Consider the following 21,019-nt stretch of genomic DNA (forward strand, 5'->3'; position numbering starts at 1 on the left):
TTTCTCTCTCATGCTCAGGGTCAAACTCTGATGATGAAAAATAAGTTCTGTTCATCATCACTGGCCAAATTAAGCACTGCATACACTGCTTGGCTTTTAATGGAAGGCTATTTACAAGTTATTTGATGCAAATGTACCTCTTGTTTATTTTGATATCTGTTTTTATAAGCGCCTGTTTTCGTTATTTTATATTATCACTTCTGATTATGTTTTACATTAGACAAGACTAACCATTTAGTCGAACTGGTTGCTTTTTGTTAGACCTAGCGGTTTTGGGCTGGTAAAGACGCATCAAAGCCAGTCCGAGCCCACCGTTCCAAATAGAATGAGTACAATACACTTGTCCAATAACCTATGCTCATCCTCTGGTAGTTTGGCACCGAGTAGCGAGGCTTATCCTCAGTGCTTGAATGTAAAGTTCTGGCAGAACAGCCCCCCTCGCAACACACTGCGTACGCTACAAAAAGACACCATAAGTATAAAACACTTTTCTTTGTAATACTCGCACTGAAATCAAAACGAGATACACATTGTATATACACTTTACTGTTATAAGCAATTGTCAAACTTATCTATTGAAATCAAAACGAAATGCAAGTTGTATATACACTTTACAGTTGTATGCAATATTCAGACTTTCCCATTGCAGAAAAGTCCGACAGTCAATAGTCTCTGACTACGCCTCGCGCCCCAGTCCCTCAGTCTTTCAACTCTACCAGCCAACGATGCACATTTCCCCTTGTGGCGCCCTGTTGACTAGACAGTCGGAACCACCCAACATGGAAAGAAACAGTACTTTAATTTCATCCATTTGGATAAGACCTCCAGGCGCCCAACGGCACCTACATGAGACGGGATCGCTATCCCCCGTAGAGAAAAGGTTGTGGCTCAGGAAGCTGGTGCAATCTCGATCTGGAGAAATATTTACCCCTCAAGTAAAGGCATAATCTTGCATAGACCCCTGGCAATCAGCTGAAGATGCCCACAAGGCTCACAAAACCCCTTGGGTCTCGCCACAATGTTTTCCAAAACAAAGCACCCCGTGGCATGAGTCCAGGAAATGATGTCCAAGGACCTCCGTCAGAAGCGGCAGTGTCAAAAACTATCCTCCTCCCGATTTCGTGGCCGAAGACAGTCTCAGCTCCCAGCTCAGGTTCCCCCAAAACCCCTCAGACACCACGCGCTCTGGAGCACAGACACCACACGCTCTGGAGCACAAGCAAGCACAGGCTCCCTTGGTTGCAAGCACAGGTTCTTCGTACTTGGCAAGCAACCCCCACACTCCTTGAACTTCTCACGTCCTGGCACCTCAGATGGCTACTGAACTTTGTGCACACACTCCTTTTTCACAGTGAGATGATGATGTCTGTCAAGATGGTTTTTGTCCCAACCACGATCACTTCTACCCGTTTCCGTGCAGTTCCTACGATCTCATGGAGACAGTGAGATCCTTTGTGTCCCTGGGATCTCGTGGTCAGTAGGCCAGCTCACCGACCCTATAAAGTACTTCGAGACCCAGCCCACAACAGTTGGCACCAGCTGCAGGCCAGCAACGTCCAGACTAAATCCACCAAGTGATAGTCCCCTTCTTGGAGCTCAACAGCTCCAAGCCACCACAAATCTGCAGATAGTCCAATTGCAGTCCCTCCTGCCCTAATGATTCCTCATGTCAATGTCACAGTATCGAACCAGCGTAGTATGGTTCCAAATCCTAAAGTGTTATTTGACTTCTGAACCCCAGTAGTTATACCCACCATGGCCTTTGAACATATGATCAGTTCAAAATGCCATCTTTGAAATGCACAGGCCCTGTCTCAATGGTGTCCTGTCTGCCATCTTACCCCGGGTGGTTTGATCATAATCTTTGGTGGGGCCAAGACCCTGCCCACAATCCAGGTGCCAATTCCATCCCCATGTAACCATCCCAGAAAGGCCATCCAGAGTCAGAGGTCTGCAGTTTCCTGTGAACCCCTAATTTATGGCCCTCTATCAGGAATGCACAGATGTGACTATCCCCCTAGCACCCAGTTGTGAATTAGGAGGCAGGCCACCAGGCACACAGAGCCACACACCTCGAAATGCCCACTTTCCCAAAGTGATATTTCCATCACGATAATGACCGGACCTTGGCAAGTCGAGTAACAGTAACCCGCTCACACAGGTCCCACCAGGTCAAACCTGTGGAACAATCAATGAGCTACCTCTGTGAATGGCACAACCAGTGCAGCAGGCCAACTGAGGCACATTCAAGATACATGCCCCTGGAATACGTCTTTGAATCAGCCAATCATATATACACCGCTGCCCAGTATGTATATGATGAGTCCAGCGCTTTGACACTGTCCTGCATGCCTAACGCGTCCAAGTCCTTAGGCTAGCATCCAGAGCAACGAAAAACTGGGAAGGAGGAAATCAACATTTCGAGGTGAAAGCACCCTAGAAAGGGCCATTGCCAACACTTTTCCTTTCTTTTTAATCCCATACACAAATAGCACATAGCAGCTTTCTGATCTTCAGTCGGTTGTGGGTTCCCTGCCTCTAATAAATAGTAATACATTTATTTATGGCTCAAGTTCAACCCAAATAAGTCTTTTCATATCTCTCCTTCGTGACGGACTTCCATTCAGATATCCTGCCAACCACCTCATCCTTCTTTCATGTCAGTCTTTAAAAATATGGCATGGCCAAACAAGCCTGTGGGCTCTGGTTGAAACTCCTGTGGTCTTCTAGCTGTGCTGCTTGGGCCTCATCACCTACTTGCCTCTTCAGATTTGCCTTGCCTCTCCTTGTGTGAGTCCCACTACTTTGCGTCACTCTGGGGTCGCTTTCAAGAGGAACATCATGGGGATCCCAGTCTCCAAACATCACCTATCAGATTTTGTCTCATTTTGTGGTGAATGGCTTGTCGGTAGAGGTGTTTCTGGTCAGATGTCCAAGACCTCAGGGGATCTCCTTCTGAGTGAGTCCACTCTAGGAGCTAAGTGATTTCGGTTCCACCTGCTTTGTTCAGTTGATTTTAAATTCGGTTGATTTAAAATGTTAAATTCTGCATGCATGGGCGAAGCTGTAAAAAAATGTCAGTGGAAACACCCCCAAACTAGATTTTGACTTCTGAAAAAAAGTCAGTGGGAATATTTTTCTGTAGGAAGTCTTCGATGCAAAATCAAATCCAGAGTCTGGAAAAACTTACTGTCTCCAAAATATTTACAGACAGCCTTATTCCGTTCCCTCTCCATTATAGCCACCTCCAGTACCACAGTTCCTAATGCTCCTTTTGCAATTGCAACTCTCCAGTTGCGAATACGTTTTGCAAATATGATCCTGTGAAATGTTGACTGATTTCTTTCTCCTTGTCTTGTGTCCTCTATCCCTCCCCTTGCTGTATCACCCTCTCTGTCTGCCTCACTCTCTCTTTTTCGCCTCAGAGTTACTTAATGAACAGACATGGACGCACAGCTTTCAACAGAAGTGAGGAAGCTGAGAAAGAAACTGCGACAAATAGAGAACTTACAACACTTGCAACGGGACCTGAGCGAGTCTGAGGCGCTTAAGGTAAGAGTCCCCTCACTGGATGGGAAGCTTCAGTAAAAAGTGTTTTTGACAAGAGTGCAGTGGTATTTGCAGACTGATGAACCTGAGCAAGTGTCTCCCTCTGACCCCTATAGATCTGCAGCATAAGGCCTATAAACATTATAAGCCATTACACCATAATTCACAGTTACTGTAACTAATTTACCAGTGTGTGACGTCTAGTTCCATACTCTGTGCTTATAAAATATTTGTCAAGATTGACCTAGAGTCTGTAGGCTTGAGACCACAGTCTTCTAGTGACATGCTTGACTTTGGAGAATTGTACGCTCTTTGTTTTCTGTAGGGGTTACCTGTCTTCCTGGTAGGATGCCCATTAAGTTCTTTGGTGTAAATAGTGCCACAGTGCTGACTATTTGACCTAAATAAGGTTATATGACTAGCATCACTGTTCAGCAGTTATGAAATATTATGCACACAATAAGTAAGCCTCTTTGAGAACCAGCACCAACTCTGCCACAAGCAGATGCTGTGAACAGGAGTCCCAGCCACAGCAGGTTTTTCTGGCAGAGGAATCTCTTGTCACTCTGCGTGCAGAGCAATGCTCAGGCGTGCCAGCTGTAATTGTGATTCTGTGCGAAAGTGTGCAAAGGAGCTACACACCTGCTGAAATATTGACAGGTCAAAAGTTAACGAAAATGCAGTGCTTACGAGTGAGTGGCTGTGGTATGTGGGTCTTGGAGAGTGCTTTAATGGAGGAGATGCAAGGGAGTGCATGAAAGAAAGAGTGTAAAGTTGATGATAAAGAGGAAAGACATGAGATGTGAGACATACTGATGGAGTGTTTTCAGAAAGATATGAGGAGAAAAAGGGTGTGACTAAACCACAGACTGCATAAGAAAGTGTTCTGAATAGGAGGACTGGTGTGATTGAAGCATGTCGACCGAAGACCTCTACCTCTTCCCCAGACCCTAGCAATGTTTATTAAGTCAAAGTCTGCATTCAATTTAAAATGACAGGTGCAGTCGAGGTACAACACTTTTAGAGAGCCGGACGCTGCACATCATTGAACAACACACCCTTTGGTCAGCCATTGCTTTGAATAGCTGAAGACTAGGTTAGTTGCATATGCTAAGTGGTCGTGGAGGGGCATGAGTTATAGTTACCTCAGATAACTGTAACTGGTGATTTACAGTGTTTTTTAGAGTTTAAAACATTATGTTGTTACAGAAAATTTCACCCAACCTTTTTTTTCCCGGTGAATATTTGTATATATATGTATTCATGTATGTCTGGGTAGAATGAGTAAGCCGAGGCGGACAAAGGATGCTTACTTATGCAGACATCTCTTAACCTATTTTTATCCCCTTTCAAAGATGTACAGTATGCCTCAATTTTCTAAAAACATACTACCCTCACATATTGACCTTCTGGTTTCACGCCTGCAGAAATATTCCTAATGCTTATTTCAGGGGCGGCTCTAGGCTCATGGCGGCCCTGGGCAGGGAGCGTAGGTAGTGGGCCCCGGAAGAGGGGGTCCGGGTGGGGCGGAGCCCCCCGTAGTTCAGGAGGGGCGGGGGCAGGGCGTTAGGAAGTGGAACAGAGCCGGAGGCCGCCAAATCCCTGCCAGGGGCTGCCACGCAAATATGTATCCATCCTCAGAGTATTATTATATTAAGGATATATATTGGCATGGAGGCCCGTGGGGTTTGGTGGCCCTGTGCAGTTGCACAGCTTGCACATGCCTAAGGCCGCACCTGCTTATTTACTTCAGCCTGCTTTTCATTAAATGTTTTAAATTAAACAGCTTCTATTCTAACAAAATTGTCTTCAGGAATACCTCGCTTTTGTCTTGAATAAAAAGTTTTCATGCTCTAGTTGTTAATTAGAACTCTACTGTGACACTGCAGGTGATTACTAGAGGGTTAACGGACAGACTTCTGTTGGTGTTGGAAGTACATGTTTCGTTCTACATTTCAAAATGTTTTACTGAAATGGACGAGGAAGATAATTCAGAACTACTAGAAAAAGTATCCTCATTGTAGCCCTAGAGCACAAACTATAATTTCTATGACTAAAAGATCCCCCAAATTCTGATAATTAATAAAATCAATGCTCTAGGTTTTTTGCAGCTTTGAATGAAGAGGACATCAGTTGTACCACACTTTTGTCAAACATGCAAAAGTTAGCACTCTAGTTGTTCATTAGAACTCTGTGAGAAACTTCAAGAGCGCACTGGAGAGTTAAATGATAGACTGCAACTGGTTTTGAAAGTACCTTTCAGTCTACATGTCAGAATGTTTTGCTGACATGTAAATGTGTTTGTATTTATATAGCGCACTTCTACCCTGAGGTCTCGTAGCGCTGTATTCATACCACTGTGGAACCCTTCCTGGCTTTCCTGTGAGATGTCCACTCCTGGGCACCCCCAAGGTGAAGCCAGGCATCCAAGCGCTGCTGGGGCCGTTGTGGAGATTAAGCAAGCTATTGCCCAGAGTCACAGAGTGGGACCCATGATTAGACTAGGCACCGAGGCGAGAATTATCAGGTCCAGGGAGATTGAGTCCAATAGCTGCAGAGGCGGGAATTGAACCCTGGTCCTCGCCCAGACCTCTGCATCAGGGTCTGCCGCTCTAACCATTGAGCCACGCTTCTCCACATGGACGAGAAAGATACTTGAGAACTCATAGAAAACGTGTCCTCATTTTACCTTTCTACAGCACTAAGTGTAATTTCTATGACAAAATAATCCCCTCATTGTGTTCACTTCTAAAAGAAATGCGTTAAGTTTTATTATTATTATTATTATGTTCTTATATAGCGCCTGATTCGACCCCCGAAGGGGTATCTCCGCGCTTGCCTTGGGAACCCGTCCTTGCTTTTCCCTGTGAGATAGCCCCTACAGGGCATCCCCAAGGTGAAAGCCAGGCATCCCGCTGCGGGGGGCCGTTGTGGAGATTAAGCAAGCTTAATGCCCAGAGTTGCAGAGTGTGAACCCATGATTAGGTCAGGCACCGAAGCGAGAATTATCGAGTCCATGGACATTTGAGCTCAAGACCCTGCCGCGTCGGGAATTGAACCCTGGTCCCGGGTCTGACCTCTGCTTCAGGGTCTGCCTGCTCTAACCAGTGAGCCACACTTCTCCACTCCATGGTTATGTTCTTATGTTCATATAAGAACATAAGAACATAATAATAATAATAATAATAATAATAATAATAATAAGGTTTACAGCTTTGATTCCATCATGACGGCTTTCAGCTGTGCCACACTTTTGTCATAAGTACAGAAAGTTAGCGCTCTAGTTGTTTATTTGTACACCCTGGGAAGACCCAGTAGATCATTGGGGAATCAACTGACAGGAATGATGCTGCGCTTGAAAGTACATGTTTTACTGAGAATATCAGACTTTATTCTAACATGGCTGAGGAAGATGGTGTAAACTTATAGAAAATGCCTCTAATTTTAGCTTCTGGACAGTGGCGTCACAGTAACCCTTGCAGCCCTTGTGGTGCGGGGAACACCGAGCTCCAGGGCTCCTCTGTACACGGGCGGTGGGCGTGCTGGCAAGTACCACTTGCCAGGAATTAGACCAACAAACTTTAATGCTGGTATCCGCATCACCACATTAACATGCATTGGTTGAGCACATGTAGCTCCCTACCCCCCACTGGGGAGCACGAGATGCTAAAAAAACAGCCTTGTGTGTAGTTCTACCCCTCTGCCTGCGAAGGAATTTTGGTTTGCGGTGCCGGGCCTGGAGGACTGTTGCCATGGTAACAGGGCACATAGGGATACATTGTTTTTTGCTGTATGCAAAAACAGATTGTGCTCCCTCTGTCAGCCCCGCCCGACCTCTCTGAGACCCACATGTGGCTGCTGGATCTTCCAGCGTGGCCTGGACTGCTAATTGTGTGTGTTGGGGTAGGACCTTCTGAAAACCCTGCCAGCGGAGAACCAGGGAACAGCAGGATGGGAAGTTTACTTCCAGCCTGCCCTGCATGTCTTGTCCTTGGTAGCTGCTGAATGGCTCGGCCAGGAGCAGCCTTGTGAGCCCGGTGCATGTGGAGGGAATGATGGTGTTTTAAGCCTGGCAGTTGGTTCTGATTGCATGGTAGACCATAGTTGTTATGTTTTTACTGGTTACCAATTTCACTACAAGCTGCAAACTTTCAAACTGTGTGGCCTGTTAGTGCTATATTAATATAGAGATTTGCGCTATATAAAAATAACATAACATAACAACTAAAAATGGAGTGTTACTTTTAAAATATAAAAAGTATGGTTTCCTTTCAGAAACAGCTTGCGGTAAGTGTTCATGAAAGTCTAACTGCAGCCAGTTAACTTTACTGGACAGAGAGTGGTTCAAACTACAGAGTGCCGGCGCGGGCAAGGCCGCATTAGTACTGCATGCAGGGGTCGACTTTTAAGGGCAATCAAATATGACCTGTGGTATGCAGCTGCACCTGGTGCTGAGCTGGGGGTGCTGCTCTGGAAAGCATTCTCAGCAGCCTTTTCTTTTCTGTGCTCAGCCGTTTTGTAGGCAACAATAAAAATGTCCAGGGAAGAATGAGATAACTGTCATGAATAATGTTCCTACTGGAGAGAGATCCGAGTTTAAGTGGCAGCTTTGACTCACGATAAACTAGCACAGACAGGTTCATTAAATGCCTGCTGCAGAATGTGTACCATGCAAAAGGAACTGTATTTAAAATGGAAAGGTCAGTCGGTTACTACTTTTGCCACAGAGACCCTTTTACTACTTGCAGTTCATTAGCTGCAATCATCTAATCACACATTGACTTATAAACTGTCTTCAAAGAGCTCAGCTGCATGTAAACCGCATGGTATAGGTTAGAATGTTATGTTTTCCCCAGTGTTATTTGTCAGTCAGTAAGAAAACTTTATTTGGTTAGTTGCAACCATAAAAGTGTACCTTATACATAAAATTACTATTAAAATATAGCCTGGGTCATATTAAAAACATGGTATAATACATATCATAAAATACACATTTCCTTCATACAAGATACAAATGTCCACCTACGAATAATTCGGTCGGGCAGTTCTTTCATCTCCCTCTCGATCCTTCCAAGTATTTTTATTCTGTAAACCTGAGGAACACCCTGACCTTATTCATAAATTTCCCAATAGCACAAGCAATGTCTAGATTCGTCATTTCAACAAGAAAGCTTGTATCCTATTTCTGATCATATATTTTTTAAAATATCTGACATAAAATCTCTTTCCGTAAGTCTAAAAACTTCGTACAATTTACTAAAATATGCACAATATCGCAATGATTACCTAACGCACAAGTACAGGTACCATTGCTATTCAACATAACATTTTTAATCTCAGTATTCCCATAGCATGGGTTTATCCCCATTCGCACTTTTAGTACCTCCCGTCTTAAGTGAAAGCTCGGCAGTCTATCTAGATAGGGATACTGATTGTTAGATTCCCAAGCCAGAGTCATATGTGACACCGAAACTTTCCGCAAGAGGTACTCTCTATCATTTGTGCGGGAAGTCTCAGCTCCCAGTGTTCTTAATTCTTTCTTAGCTATGCTTGGGTGACTTAGTTGCGGACATAATTTAAACCCATTTCTCCATATGCTTCCCTTAGTGCGGCTCTTGTTTGTTTCGCCCAGGACAGTTCACTAGTGACAATTTCACTTTTACACCACTGGGAAATTTTTTGGTGCTCTTCAGACCCTAGGCGCTGCCAAAAGCGGATTAATGCCATACAGGCAGTTACCGCCCAAGAGGTAATTCCCAACTCAAGTCTTGCAGCTTGTAACATAGAGGATTTTGGCAATGAGAGTAAGTATTTAAGAGTATTTCCTTCTTCTTTATCCCAGCCGTGTTTCTCACTTAAGTAAAGCACTTCTGCCCCGTACAAAAATTGGGGGGGGGGTGGGACCATTGCTAAATAGGCTTTTATGACCGGCCTATCTGAGTTTTCTCCATAAACACTGTTAAATCTCTTTAGTCCCTTCACCGAGGCACATGCCCTCATTTTAAGTGCCTCCAGATGGGTATACCATTTAAGGTTACTCATAAACCAGATTCCTGGGTATCTATATTTATTCACCCTCTCAAGCAAATTTGTGCCTAGACGCCAAGAGAACCGGGGTTTATTCTTACCGAAGCATAAAATTTTGGTCTTCTCCATGTTCACTATTAACTTTTTATTTAAGCAATATTCATTGAACATGTTTAGTTTTCTCCGGAGACCTATCTGCGTCAGGTCCATAATCACTAAATCGTCTGCATATAGTAGACACGAGACATGATTACCACCCACTTTTGGGCTAGCCCCTTTTACTTCTCTTAATTTTGCTGGTAAGTCGGCCAAAAACTCTATATTAATATAGAGATTTGCGCTATATAAAAATAACATAACATAACAAACTAAAAATGGAGTGTTACTTTTAAAATATGAAAAGCATGGTTTCCTTTCAGAAACAGCTTGCGGTAAGTGTTAATGAAAGTCTAACTGCAGCCAGTTAACTTTACTGGACAGAGAGTGGTTCAAACTACAGAGTGCCGGCGCGGGCAAGGCGGCATTAATACTGCATGAAGGGGTCGACTTTTAAGGGCAATCAAATATGACCTGTGGTATGCAGCTGCACCTGGTGCTGAGCTGGGGGTGCTGCTCTGGAAAGCATTCTCAGCAGCGTTTTCTTTTCTGTGCCCAGCAGTTTCTAGGCAACAATAAAAATGTCCAGGGCGAATGAGATAACTGTCATGAATAATGTTCCTACCGGAGAGAGATCCAAGTTTAAGTGGCAGCTTTGACTCACGATAAACTAGCACCGACAGGTTCATTAAATGCCTGCTGCAGAATGTGTACCATGCAAATGGAACTGTATTTAACATGGAAAGGGCAGTCGGTTACTACTTTTGCCACAGAGACCCTTTTACTACTTGCAGTTCATTTGTTGCAATCATCTAATCACACATTGACTTATAAACTGTCTTCAAAGAGCTCAGCTGCATGTAAACCGCATGGTATAGGTTAGAATGTTATGTTTTCCCCAGTCTTTCATTATCCTAATGTTGCTAAAAGGGGTTTATTTGGATAGAAATGCATTCCAATTAGCACAGCCAATCCCAACCACTGTGGTTGGTATTGAATCCTGCATTTGTACTTCTCCAATCAAACACTCTTAATGTATGGCCTACTAGTAAGAATGACGTGATTCCCACACCTTGTAATTCTCTTTGTGTTATGTACCATTTCCTAGACTGATTTACACATGTATGAATCATTGTATATGCACAATGTATGCATCAAGGCAAGTGCTCTGACACCCTACACTGGTATGAATAGCGCTATAAAACATGAAGTTGATGGGAAAGAGGGGCTGTGGAGAGATGAGGGACACTCGAGGAGCGTGATAGTGAGGGAATCTGTGGACAAGGTGGTCATTGTAGCACTGGGCACCACCAGTGCTAATGCTGACCCGGAGAGAGTGAGTCAATGATGTCTGTCATTGTGCTATTTGAGTTCATAGCATACTAATGTGGTAGTACTGTATAGAGAGAGGACATGAGTTGAATTTCTAACTTGTGATAAAAGGTGTTTATGTAGCCGAGGTACAATGTCCTGGCAATTTTACACTGTCTGTTCAGAAAAACCAATGAATGTTATAAATTGTCCATGGTACTGCAAGCAGCTCAGCTGTAGTGGTCCAGAAAGGTGTTAATTCATGTGCGATGATGTGAAGAGGATTTGCAATGGACTTCACTGCTTAGTTTTGCTCACGAGAAATTGTCACTCTGAGTGTCACACATTTGGTCATTGAATGTCACTCATAAGTACCCTGAAGACTTGAAAATGTCCCAAATATGCAGTCTCAAACCTTGGCAGCTATGGGGCCCCTGGCCTGAGAGCTCCTGACTGGGTCTGGAGTCTGGGGCCCCCTCCATGTACTTTGCAGGGGGCTCCATCAAGTTTTGTTACGCCACAGCTTCTGGAACCCTTTCCCTACTTTCTGTGAAAAGATCATAAGAGTAAAAAGTTTTCTCTCATGATTTGTTCATAAAATACCAGCAGGGACAGGCCTGGCCCGTGCAGGGCGTTATACCGGGGGGGGGGGTGACGTCAGGCGGGAGAGGGGCAGGGTGGGGGGTGTTAAAATGCGAGATATGGACCATTACAGGTAAGTAACGAAAAAAATAAATAAAACGATTTTCGTTGCCTACGCTGCATCGCCAAATGTGATGCAGCGTAGGCAACGAAAGTGGGGGGTTCCCAATTTTAATGGGTCTTTTTGGAAGCTTCCCCAGGCTAAACCTTTCGCTCTTGGAATTGTAATGTCTAACATTTTAGCTGCCAGCATCACAGCGCCATCAATGGATTCCTGCGCCCACCAACCCGAGGGTCTGCATTTTGGAAGGGATCTCTGCCAACTATTCAGTCCCAAAGGGCCAGCAAATAGTAATGTTTTCTACTCCAAATGTTGACAAAAGTATCCTGTGTTTCACAAACTATTACATTTAGTGATGAGAGTTTTGAATCACAATTAGGGACTGCAGATTTTATAACTGCTAGAGCAACTTTTCACGGTGATTAGTGATCAATTATTAGGGCCTAATATCCATCTCAGACTTGAAAAAGAGCTCATCACTGCCCCTGGCTGGTGCCCTAGCTAATGACCTCCCATTATTTAAACAAAAAAAAATGCAATTGGGTCTCACTTCAACACTTACAGTGAAGACACCATATTAAAGACGCTAAACGCCCTGAAACCCTCCAATCACTTCACAGACCCGCTCCCTGCAAACTACCTAAAAGACTTCATTCCTCTCTTACTTCTCCTCTGGACCAAGATCATTAACACATCCCTCCTTCAAGGATCCATTACAGACATCCTGAAAACTGGGCCGCCTATCCTAAAGAAAACTACTGCGGACCCCTCGGAGCCTAATAACTGTTGTCCGATCTCTAACATCCTCTGTTAGCCAAACTCCTGGAAAAATGTATTAACATACAGCTGAACAATCACATTGATCTATTCAACTTGCTGAACCAATTTTATTCAGGCTTCAGAGCAGGTCACAGCACCGACTCAGCCATGACACATGTATTAGATGACGCTCTAAAAATCCTGGACCAAAAGGAAGCCTATCTACTAATCCTACTCGACTTGTCATCAGCTTTTGACACTGTCAAACACGACAACCTGCTTGATCTCCTGAAACACAGAATGGGAATGTCTGGAAATGTATTTACCTACTGGTCCACCTCTTTCCTCCAAAATAGATACCAAAGATTCAAGGTCAATCAATCCCTGTCCAACCCCATGCCAGTCACATTAGGAGTTCCACAAAGCTCCTCCCTCTCACCCACCCAGTTCAACCTTTTCATGGAACCTCTAACTGATCTTCTCAGCCTCACCAAGATACACTTCCACATGTATGCAAACGACACCCAAATATACATCAAAATCCACTCACTGGAGGACATCAAATCGCTCAACACCACACTACAAAAAAAAAATTGGCTGGCCGAAAACCATTTGAAACTTAACTCCCTCAAAACGGAATTCCTTTTAATCGCTCCCTCTAACAAAACTCACACTATCCTGGATTGGATGAAGCACCTAACAGCTCTCAATGGACAACCGCTCATAGTCGACTCAGCTAAATCTGTAGGGGTAATGCTGGACAGTAACCTAAAGATGCAGAAACACATTAGCGCCTCAGCAAAAGGAGCCAACTTCCACTTAAAGACCCTGTGAAAACTTAAACCCTTTCTACCCGCCTACGATTTCAAACAAGCAGTTCAAACCCTAGTAATCCCCCGCGTGGAAAATGGAGCAGTAACCTTATGTGGCCTCCCAAGGTAATCGACAGCCCCGCTAAGAGCCACAATCAACTCAGCTGCGAGACTCCTCACAGGCTCTAAGAGAAACGCTGACATATCCCCAGACCTAAGAGCCCTCAACTGGCTACCGTTTGAAGTCAGAATTCATCTAAAAATCCCTTGTATGATGCACAAGGCCCTCTACCACAGCGCCCCACAATACCTAGCTCAGAAACTGGTGCTCTCTGCGGGCAACAGAGCCTCCAGGAGGGCCAAGACTCTTCTCCTACAACTTCAATGATTTGCCAAGAGAAAAATGTATAACTGGTCCTTTTCTGGTATGGCTCCGAGGATATGGAACTCTTTGCCCAGTGAAACACGAATGAGCCCTTCCACTGCCTCCTTCAAAAGAGAAGTGAAAGCTATCCTCACGGCTAAATTCACGTGAACTCTATGTCTATTCACTGTATTTTATTATTTGTTGTGTTCTTGCGCTCCTATACGCCCTTCTGTATTTTTGCAATAGCTTAGTACTGTTTTCTTTCGATTAAGAACTATGTATAACTTACTCACATAGATCTTTGTATACTATATCTTCCTTCTACTTATGACGTGTAAAGCGCTCTGCTACTCAATTGAGTAGAAAGGGGGACCCCCTCTTCCAGGTAATTGAGGTCAGGGAGTGGAGGGGAAGCAGCAATACAGAACAGACTAGAAAACTCCCTCTTGACCTATAAATACTTTTCACATAGGGAATATCTCACCAACCCAGGGCATATACACATATATCACACTTGTATTAGAATTTTTAGTTATTTTATTTCATATTTTATATCCAACTTTTTTATCTCATTTTTTTATATATAAATACATTGATTATAAAAAGTCTCCAAGAAACATACTTTCAATACATTGGAGCCGTAACTGTTTTTCATTAGTTGTCCAAAATGTATGTAAAAGAACAAAATAAATTAGACCAGACCAGGTAGAGAACCATGCATACACTCACATACATACTAACTAAACATCCATTACATTACAATCAAACATAAACATCCTATAACATTGCATCTGTTGTCCAGTATAAGACCAGATTCATTAGATCTACAAGATGAAAAACATAGGTCTAGGAGTTTCGGTGGAGAAAACCGCAGTAGGGACCACCTTCATCAGGACCATCCAGAGACAATTTACTACAGGATCTCTACACCTGGAATTCAAGTCTGAGAACTTCTACTCATCATGACCAATATATATGCCTATTCCATACTCTCCTCAAAGCGCACGGTGGGGGTTTCCTGTAACATATACACCAGCGTAGAACGAGGCTGAGGTCGGCTTATCAAAAACTCTAGTTTTAATTCGTCATTTTTATTGTCATGTGGAGGGGACATCACATTTTTGATTTATCTTTTCTTTATATACTTTATATGCTTGTTGCACCAACTTTTTAAATTCACATCGGGTATGATAACTTTCTTCTTTAAGAACAACTTCTTCGTCCCCTTCTCGAGCCGCCTCTGCCTCCGACCGCGGTTTCTTCCACAGCGCTCTGATACTCGCAAGAGTCTTGTTCGCGCTATATAAAACCTTCAAAATGTGTGTAATTACATTTCATATCTCATGACATGTTTCCAGTTAGCACTGCCAAGTTTCACTGTTTGTGACCTTCCCTTTTGTGCATATTGATGTCACTTTGCAACTCAGTGATACCCCTTCTCCATTTCAGATTTGGTGACACGAGCTTTCATAGTGAGCTGATGCATGTTTCATATGTAGAGACGCCGTGTTCCTCAGCACTTTGCAGAAATAGCGAGGGTACCTTTGACTATGGATTACGTAAGATCTTACAATTAGCAATCGCAGAATACACATTTAGTGGAATGTGATATGTCAATTCGTTTTGTGAGATCTCAAAATTAGAGACAGGACTGTTGTGATGAGACATTTCATAAAATGCTCACCTCATACATACCCAACTCTGACCTTACCTCTCATACCTCTGTTCTTTTTTCCCTAGGTGTCGTGTAAGGATGAGATCCGAGCAGAATTGACACATCTGCTCTCTCAACTGGCTGTGCGGAGCAATGAGCTCCCTACGGCCAAAGACCCTAGCTCTCAGCAGACAGACGATGAAGAAGCCCCAGAGGCGGGAGACATGAAAAGGCGGTGAGTGAAAGAACAAAAAGATGTCTGTTGTCAACCACAGGATAGATGGTGCAGGTCAAATCGGAGGGTGTTGCAAGAGCTCTGCTGGTAACTCAGTACTGGGATCTTAGTCAGTACAAAGGTGTTTCATCTAAACCTGGTGGTAAAGTCATCCCTTGAAGACCAGTGCATGGTCAGGGCCAGGACAGAGCTGTTACATGTGAACACCATTAAAATGCACTACATTTAATTTGGAGACAAGACTTGAAGACAAGAAGCCAAAGGATAAAACAGCCATGAAAGATGTCACCCACCCAAACCTGTCCTCTCCTTAACACCCAGACCTGTACTAATGACATTGTATCCGCCCAAGGTATAGGAGAAAGGTACTTCTCTGCCAAATACACAAGGGATATTTGGAAAGGAAAGGAGGTGGTTGTCTACTGGCGCCTATGGGTTTGTACGCTGCGTTAAGATAGCTGAGTAAATTGAGCAATGCTCCAGAGATGTTTGCAGACCACCAGTCTGAATCCCATGTGGGTGACCTCAGCCATCCCAAGGGGGGAAAGCGAGAGCCCTAAAATTACATTAAAAATCCTTAATATTAATGTGCCAAGAAATAATATAATGTGTGATGTGTACTGTAAGAGTGGTCAATAACAATGTTATTAATATATCTGAATAGAGTAATAGAAACATTGAAATGTTAAGTTAGACCACCATGGGTGGGGTGCATGTGTGTGTGTGTTTGTTGGTTTGTTATTTGAAAGTGATTTGTTTGCTCTTCTCCAGCCCTCTTCCAGCACTGCCTATAAAGGGTCAGCCGGGGAATTTGAAAACAACAGAGGGGCTGTGTAGAGGGTGACATAGTGCCATATTTCTGTTGTTTCTTTTTACTAAATCATTGACAAGTGGAGCATTTTGCTTCCCTGGGCATTAGGAGAACAGATGTCAGATCCTCAGAGCTGATGATTGTTTGCCAAAGCACTTGCAAAGAGACTGAAGTTAATGCTTCAGTACTTCACCCCGTCTCCATCAAGCCTATCATGGGACGTTAAACTACCATAGAAAAAACTAGATTCTCCCATTACCGTCCTCAACTGCTAATCGCACACAGGAGCCTGGCAAAGCTGCAGCATCCTTGGACGCGGAAGAAGCCTTGTTCAAGTTTTGTGGACTTTCCATGATCTCGTCCTCAACTTGCTACCACTTTCAACAGATGGCAATGGCACTTTATCATTGTGATCTGCCTTCATTTCTGTTATTAGTGGTTCCTGTCAAGGTGCAAGCTGTTTTTACTTTTTTGAACAATTAATGTTAACTTTGAGGAATGAACAAGTACAAGATATGATGCAATAAAGGAAAGAAAGCTGGTTTGGACATGTCATCACAGTTATTACCCACAAAGAACACACTGGCCATTATAAATACAGAAATATGTAAGGGTAATTAGCAAGAAATGCAATAAAGTGCTTGGTGTTCAAAGCAGTTCACTCATTTAATTTGTGATATTTGCAAGTGTGAAAGAAAGGGAGAAGAAAATATATCACTGTGTTCGCTTCTTGTAATGTAGCATAACAATTATCTCATTATAGACAGACCATGAATAAATTATTTCTATGGTACTAGATTGTGATGTCGATGACGTTTCGGCCCCAAAGGATAGCAGAGTCAGCTTCAGGGCAGTGAATAGTGAAGGCATGTAAAAGGCGCAGGGGAGCCCTAGTAATGATGCAGGACACTCTAACTGCTTAGTCAAAAGGACTAGGGGTCCTGACTCCTGAGAAGTTAAGCAAGAGAATGGCAGGTCATTCAGGGCAATTTGACTTACATAGTGAAAGAGTTAGCATCACACTTCCTGAAAAATAACGAAATGTTATTACAATAGGTGATGCCAGTAAGGGCACAAGAAGAAGTGAGCTTAAAGGCGAACAGTACTTACACAGAATGGAAAAGACCTAATTGAAAAGATTAAAAATAGGTTAAAAGCACCAAATTATGTCAGACTTCACTCAAGATAAGTAATAAAGGGCTTACCTGGTTTGCTACAGCAGATGATGCTGGGTGTAGGAAACTTATAGAGGCCTAACGTTGTCAACTAACTAATTGCAGAAGAAATATCTACTTTTGGAACTTCAGCAGGGATATGGCACAGAAGGTTCTTGTCATGCTTGAACTGATATGTACTCCTTTAAAAATGCTCCAGTGTGTCTTGTTTGCTGGAATTGTCATTAAGAAGATGGCACTCTTGCATGAGGTGGTTTCATGCTCGCTATTATCTGATCACAGGAATTCAGGAACCAATTGTAAGAAACTACTTGGAATAAGCACATCTTTCTCACCTAACCTTTTTGTGTACAGTTGAGTTGCAGTTTTGTTTTCTAAGAATAGAAGTCAGCAGAAAATGCATCTTTACCTTTCCTTGTCTTGGTACTTCGTGAAATGTGATTTCAAACTACCAATAGTGGGGAAGACGGGAAGTAAGATGGCATTTGTGGAAAGGGCTGCTAGAACATTATAGCAAAACCTTTTGGTGGCCACCCTTTTATGATCCCTGGGAACTCGACAAATTTGAACAGTAATGTTATCCTTTTGCATTCCTTCTACTCCTCTGTCGTCATCTCCTCTTCTCCCCATAATTATAACAAATGAATCTCATCCAGTTTATTACTTTTCGTAAGTGAAGTTTCTATATGTAGTGTCAGCCATACTTCTTAACTCCAGTTTCTGATTTACATTTTGTGATCAAAGTCATCTTTTTCAGCAAGACAAGTAGTAGTTTATGACTGCAATCGCTAGATGGTGGAATTATACACAGCATATAAATCACAAATACAGCCAACACTACTGTTAAAAATAATTAACCTTTTCCTGTACACAAGCCTTCAGTTGTGAAGTTGATTAAACCTCAGTTAGATGTTTTGCGAATAAAGGCTGTAAGTGCCACCTTCTTCCTCAAAGACTTGCTGCTCCAATCAGAACATGTTTAAAATGTAAACAAAGAGACTTGTTGCTTCAATCAGAACATGTTTGAAACTCCAACAATGGGACTTGCTGCTCCAATCAGAACATATTTTAAACTTTAACAAAGGGACTTGCTGCTCCAATCAGAACATGTTTTAAATGTAAACGAAGAGACTTGTTGCTTCAATCAGAACATGTTTTAAACTCTAACAAAGGGACTTGCTGCTCAATCAGAACACGTTTTAAACTCCAACAAAGGGACTTGCTGCTCAATCAGAACATGTTTTAAACTCCAACAATGGGACTTGCTGCTACAATCAGAACATGTTTTAAACTTAAACAAAGGGCCCTAGTTCCTCCAAGTAAGGCTGATTAATATGAGTGGTGTTGATTGCAATCTGGAGGACGAGCTAAGCCCACCAACCAGCGTTAGGTAAGACATTGGGAGAAGATATTGATTGTAAACACCATGGTTATCAGCTTAATACCCAAAGATTTTCTAGACCAGGCAGCAGATGTTACAATATGCCAATAATTACATGTATTTATTCTTCTTTCGTTGTGTTGATCAAATGTTTAGTTACAGCTTTCATCTGGTTGCATTGATGCTCAGCCAACGCTGTGCCACCATTTTATGGCTTACAAGCCCGAAGTTTATGCAAATCTGTAATAATAATCCACATTGATGAGATAGATTAACACCTTCAGCGCGGTGCGAATTTTCACGCTGTGCTGAAGGTTCTAAGAAACGGGCGTGGCCGTGACGGAACGGTTCCGTCATAAGCACAGCCCAACCGGCGCTCGTGACGGAACCGTTCCGTCACAAGCATCGAAGGGGTTAAGTACATTTTGGTATTTTAAGTAATGAGAATGTGATTAGTGAAATTCTACACTAAATCATGGAGAAAAAAAGCCTCATACCACATCTGGTATTTTTCTGAATATATGCTACTTAATTTTAATTCTTTGTTTTGATAAAAATAGACAACTTTATATAACCCAGATTCCTTTCAACCATTACATTACATTCCCCGCGATGCTGCTCTGATTTCCCTACCCGGCTTCTTCGTCCCGGTTATTCATGTTGATTACAATCAAGGTTTCCTCTGACTATCATACTTTCAACTTGCCTCATGTTAGCCGGGATTCTTCTAGTTCTCTAAGGTGCCCTGGCTGGCTGTTGGTTTCTGCTTTCACTGTCACATTTCTAATGTGAAAATAATTGCAAGGAAAGCTTAATTTCTTCGCGTACTTCTATTTCGCTGTGTTGAAATTTCTGTTCTGCAGAGCTGTTTATCAAAGGTTTCCTGGGATCCATTCTAACAGAGTTTCTCCATTTATGAGTGAGATTTTTCTTTGTTGTTTATTTTAATTTTGCTGTATTGTATGTTAGTTATGCCTATTAATTTTACGTTTATTTTTCTTTTTGTAGATTGTCTCCTGTCTTTTAAGGGTTGTAATCTATAAAATGTCTCGCTTAACACCAACCTTGTGGTTGTTATTTTCCAGCAAAACGCTTGCCCCTCTGGATCCTGCAGTATCTCACCGCCCGACAGAGCAGGCACTGAGGTGCCCTTCCATTTCTGATGCTTTTCAGCAGTTTTAAGATCTTCTTAGAGTTTTTTGTTGCTCAAATGAGTGTAATTTCTGATATTTATATTTTTCCCTCATCTTCATTGCTTGATTTTGCTCACGAGAAAGTGTCACTCATAGTCGTTGAATGTCACTCCTAATTCCACTGAATTTATGAAAATGTCACAAATAAGCAATCCGAAACCGTGGCAGCTATTCACCGTAAGGGAATCTTCACACTACCCTATAGTTCGCCCCAAAGTGGATCTTTAAGAAGCTTGTTTTGCAATGAGTAGCAAAACACTCTACTGTGGTCTGGCCAGGGATATTATATACTGTTACAGTGTGAGTTGCAGGGGACCTCTTTTCTCCTGTGATGGTCTTATATGTTCACTTTCTTTAATATCTCGACTTGTCTCCTGTTTTTCAGCCTTCCCGGCGGAGGGTCCAGTCCTAGGGAGGTGGTTTCCTTTGGGAACGCCAATGAGAGCTCGCAAATGCCCGCCAAACAGTTAAAGATCAGCCATGCGGTTACCGACCTCCCTCAAGAGAGGCACAAAGAGCCAGGTATACCCTGGGAGAGTCATGTGTTGAATATCTTGATTAGACAGGTATTTAGTGTGAAGTAGGAAATGAGCAATCTAAGTGTGATGAGGTAAATGTAACTATAGATATTCGTATAGCGCCACAAAGGTCGATATGGCCGAGGAACTTTTCAGCTTCTCCTATAATGCGCGTTGCAGAGAATGGATCTTTCTTATAGCCTTTCAGATCCCCTTTTGTGAAGATCTCCTTACCGTATCCCCTTTCCACACCATGTCCCCTTCTTTCTTCCTGGCATCACATTTCTCTGCTTGTCTATTGCTCTGCCTCCCCCCTCCCCAGCTTTCAGTCCCTGGCAGAATCCTTTTCTATTTTGTCTTCTCTTCCTTTTCCCTCAGTCTTGTCTCTGTGTGCGTTTAGTCACCCTTTTTCGGTGTGTCTTCCTAAT

At 42.9% G+C, this 21,019-nt stretch overlaps 1 protein-coding gene across 1 annotated transcript in view; it reads left to right on the plus strand.

Moving 5' to 3' along the window:
- The window catches only part of LOC147706411 (uncharacterized), a 147,789-nt gene that overhangs the window by 36,976 nt on the left and 89,794 nt on the right, over positions 1-21,019 (plus strand). The window contains exons 3-5 of the mRNA XM_086932911.1: positions 3,426-3,552; positions 15,365-15,513; positions 20,459-20,595. Of these exons, the coding sequence (XP_086789037.1) occupies positions 3,445-3,552; positions 15,365-15,513; positions 20,459-20,595 (394 nt within the window). The 5' untranslated portion in view covers positions 3,426-3,444. The remainder of the gene's footprint in view (positions 1-3,425; positions 3,553-15,364; positions 15,514-20,458; positions 20,596-21,019) is intronic.

Source organism: Lissotriton vulgaris, chromosome 7, assembly GCF_964263255.1.
Source record: "Lissotriton vulgaris chromosome 7, aLisVul1.2, whole genome shotgun sequence".
Lineage (NCBI taxonomy): Eukaryota > Metazoa > Chordata > Amphibia > Caudata > Salamandridae > Lissotriton > Lissotriton vulgaris.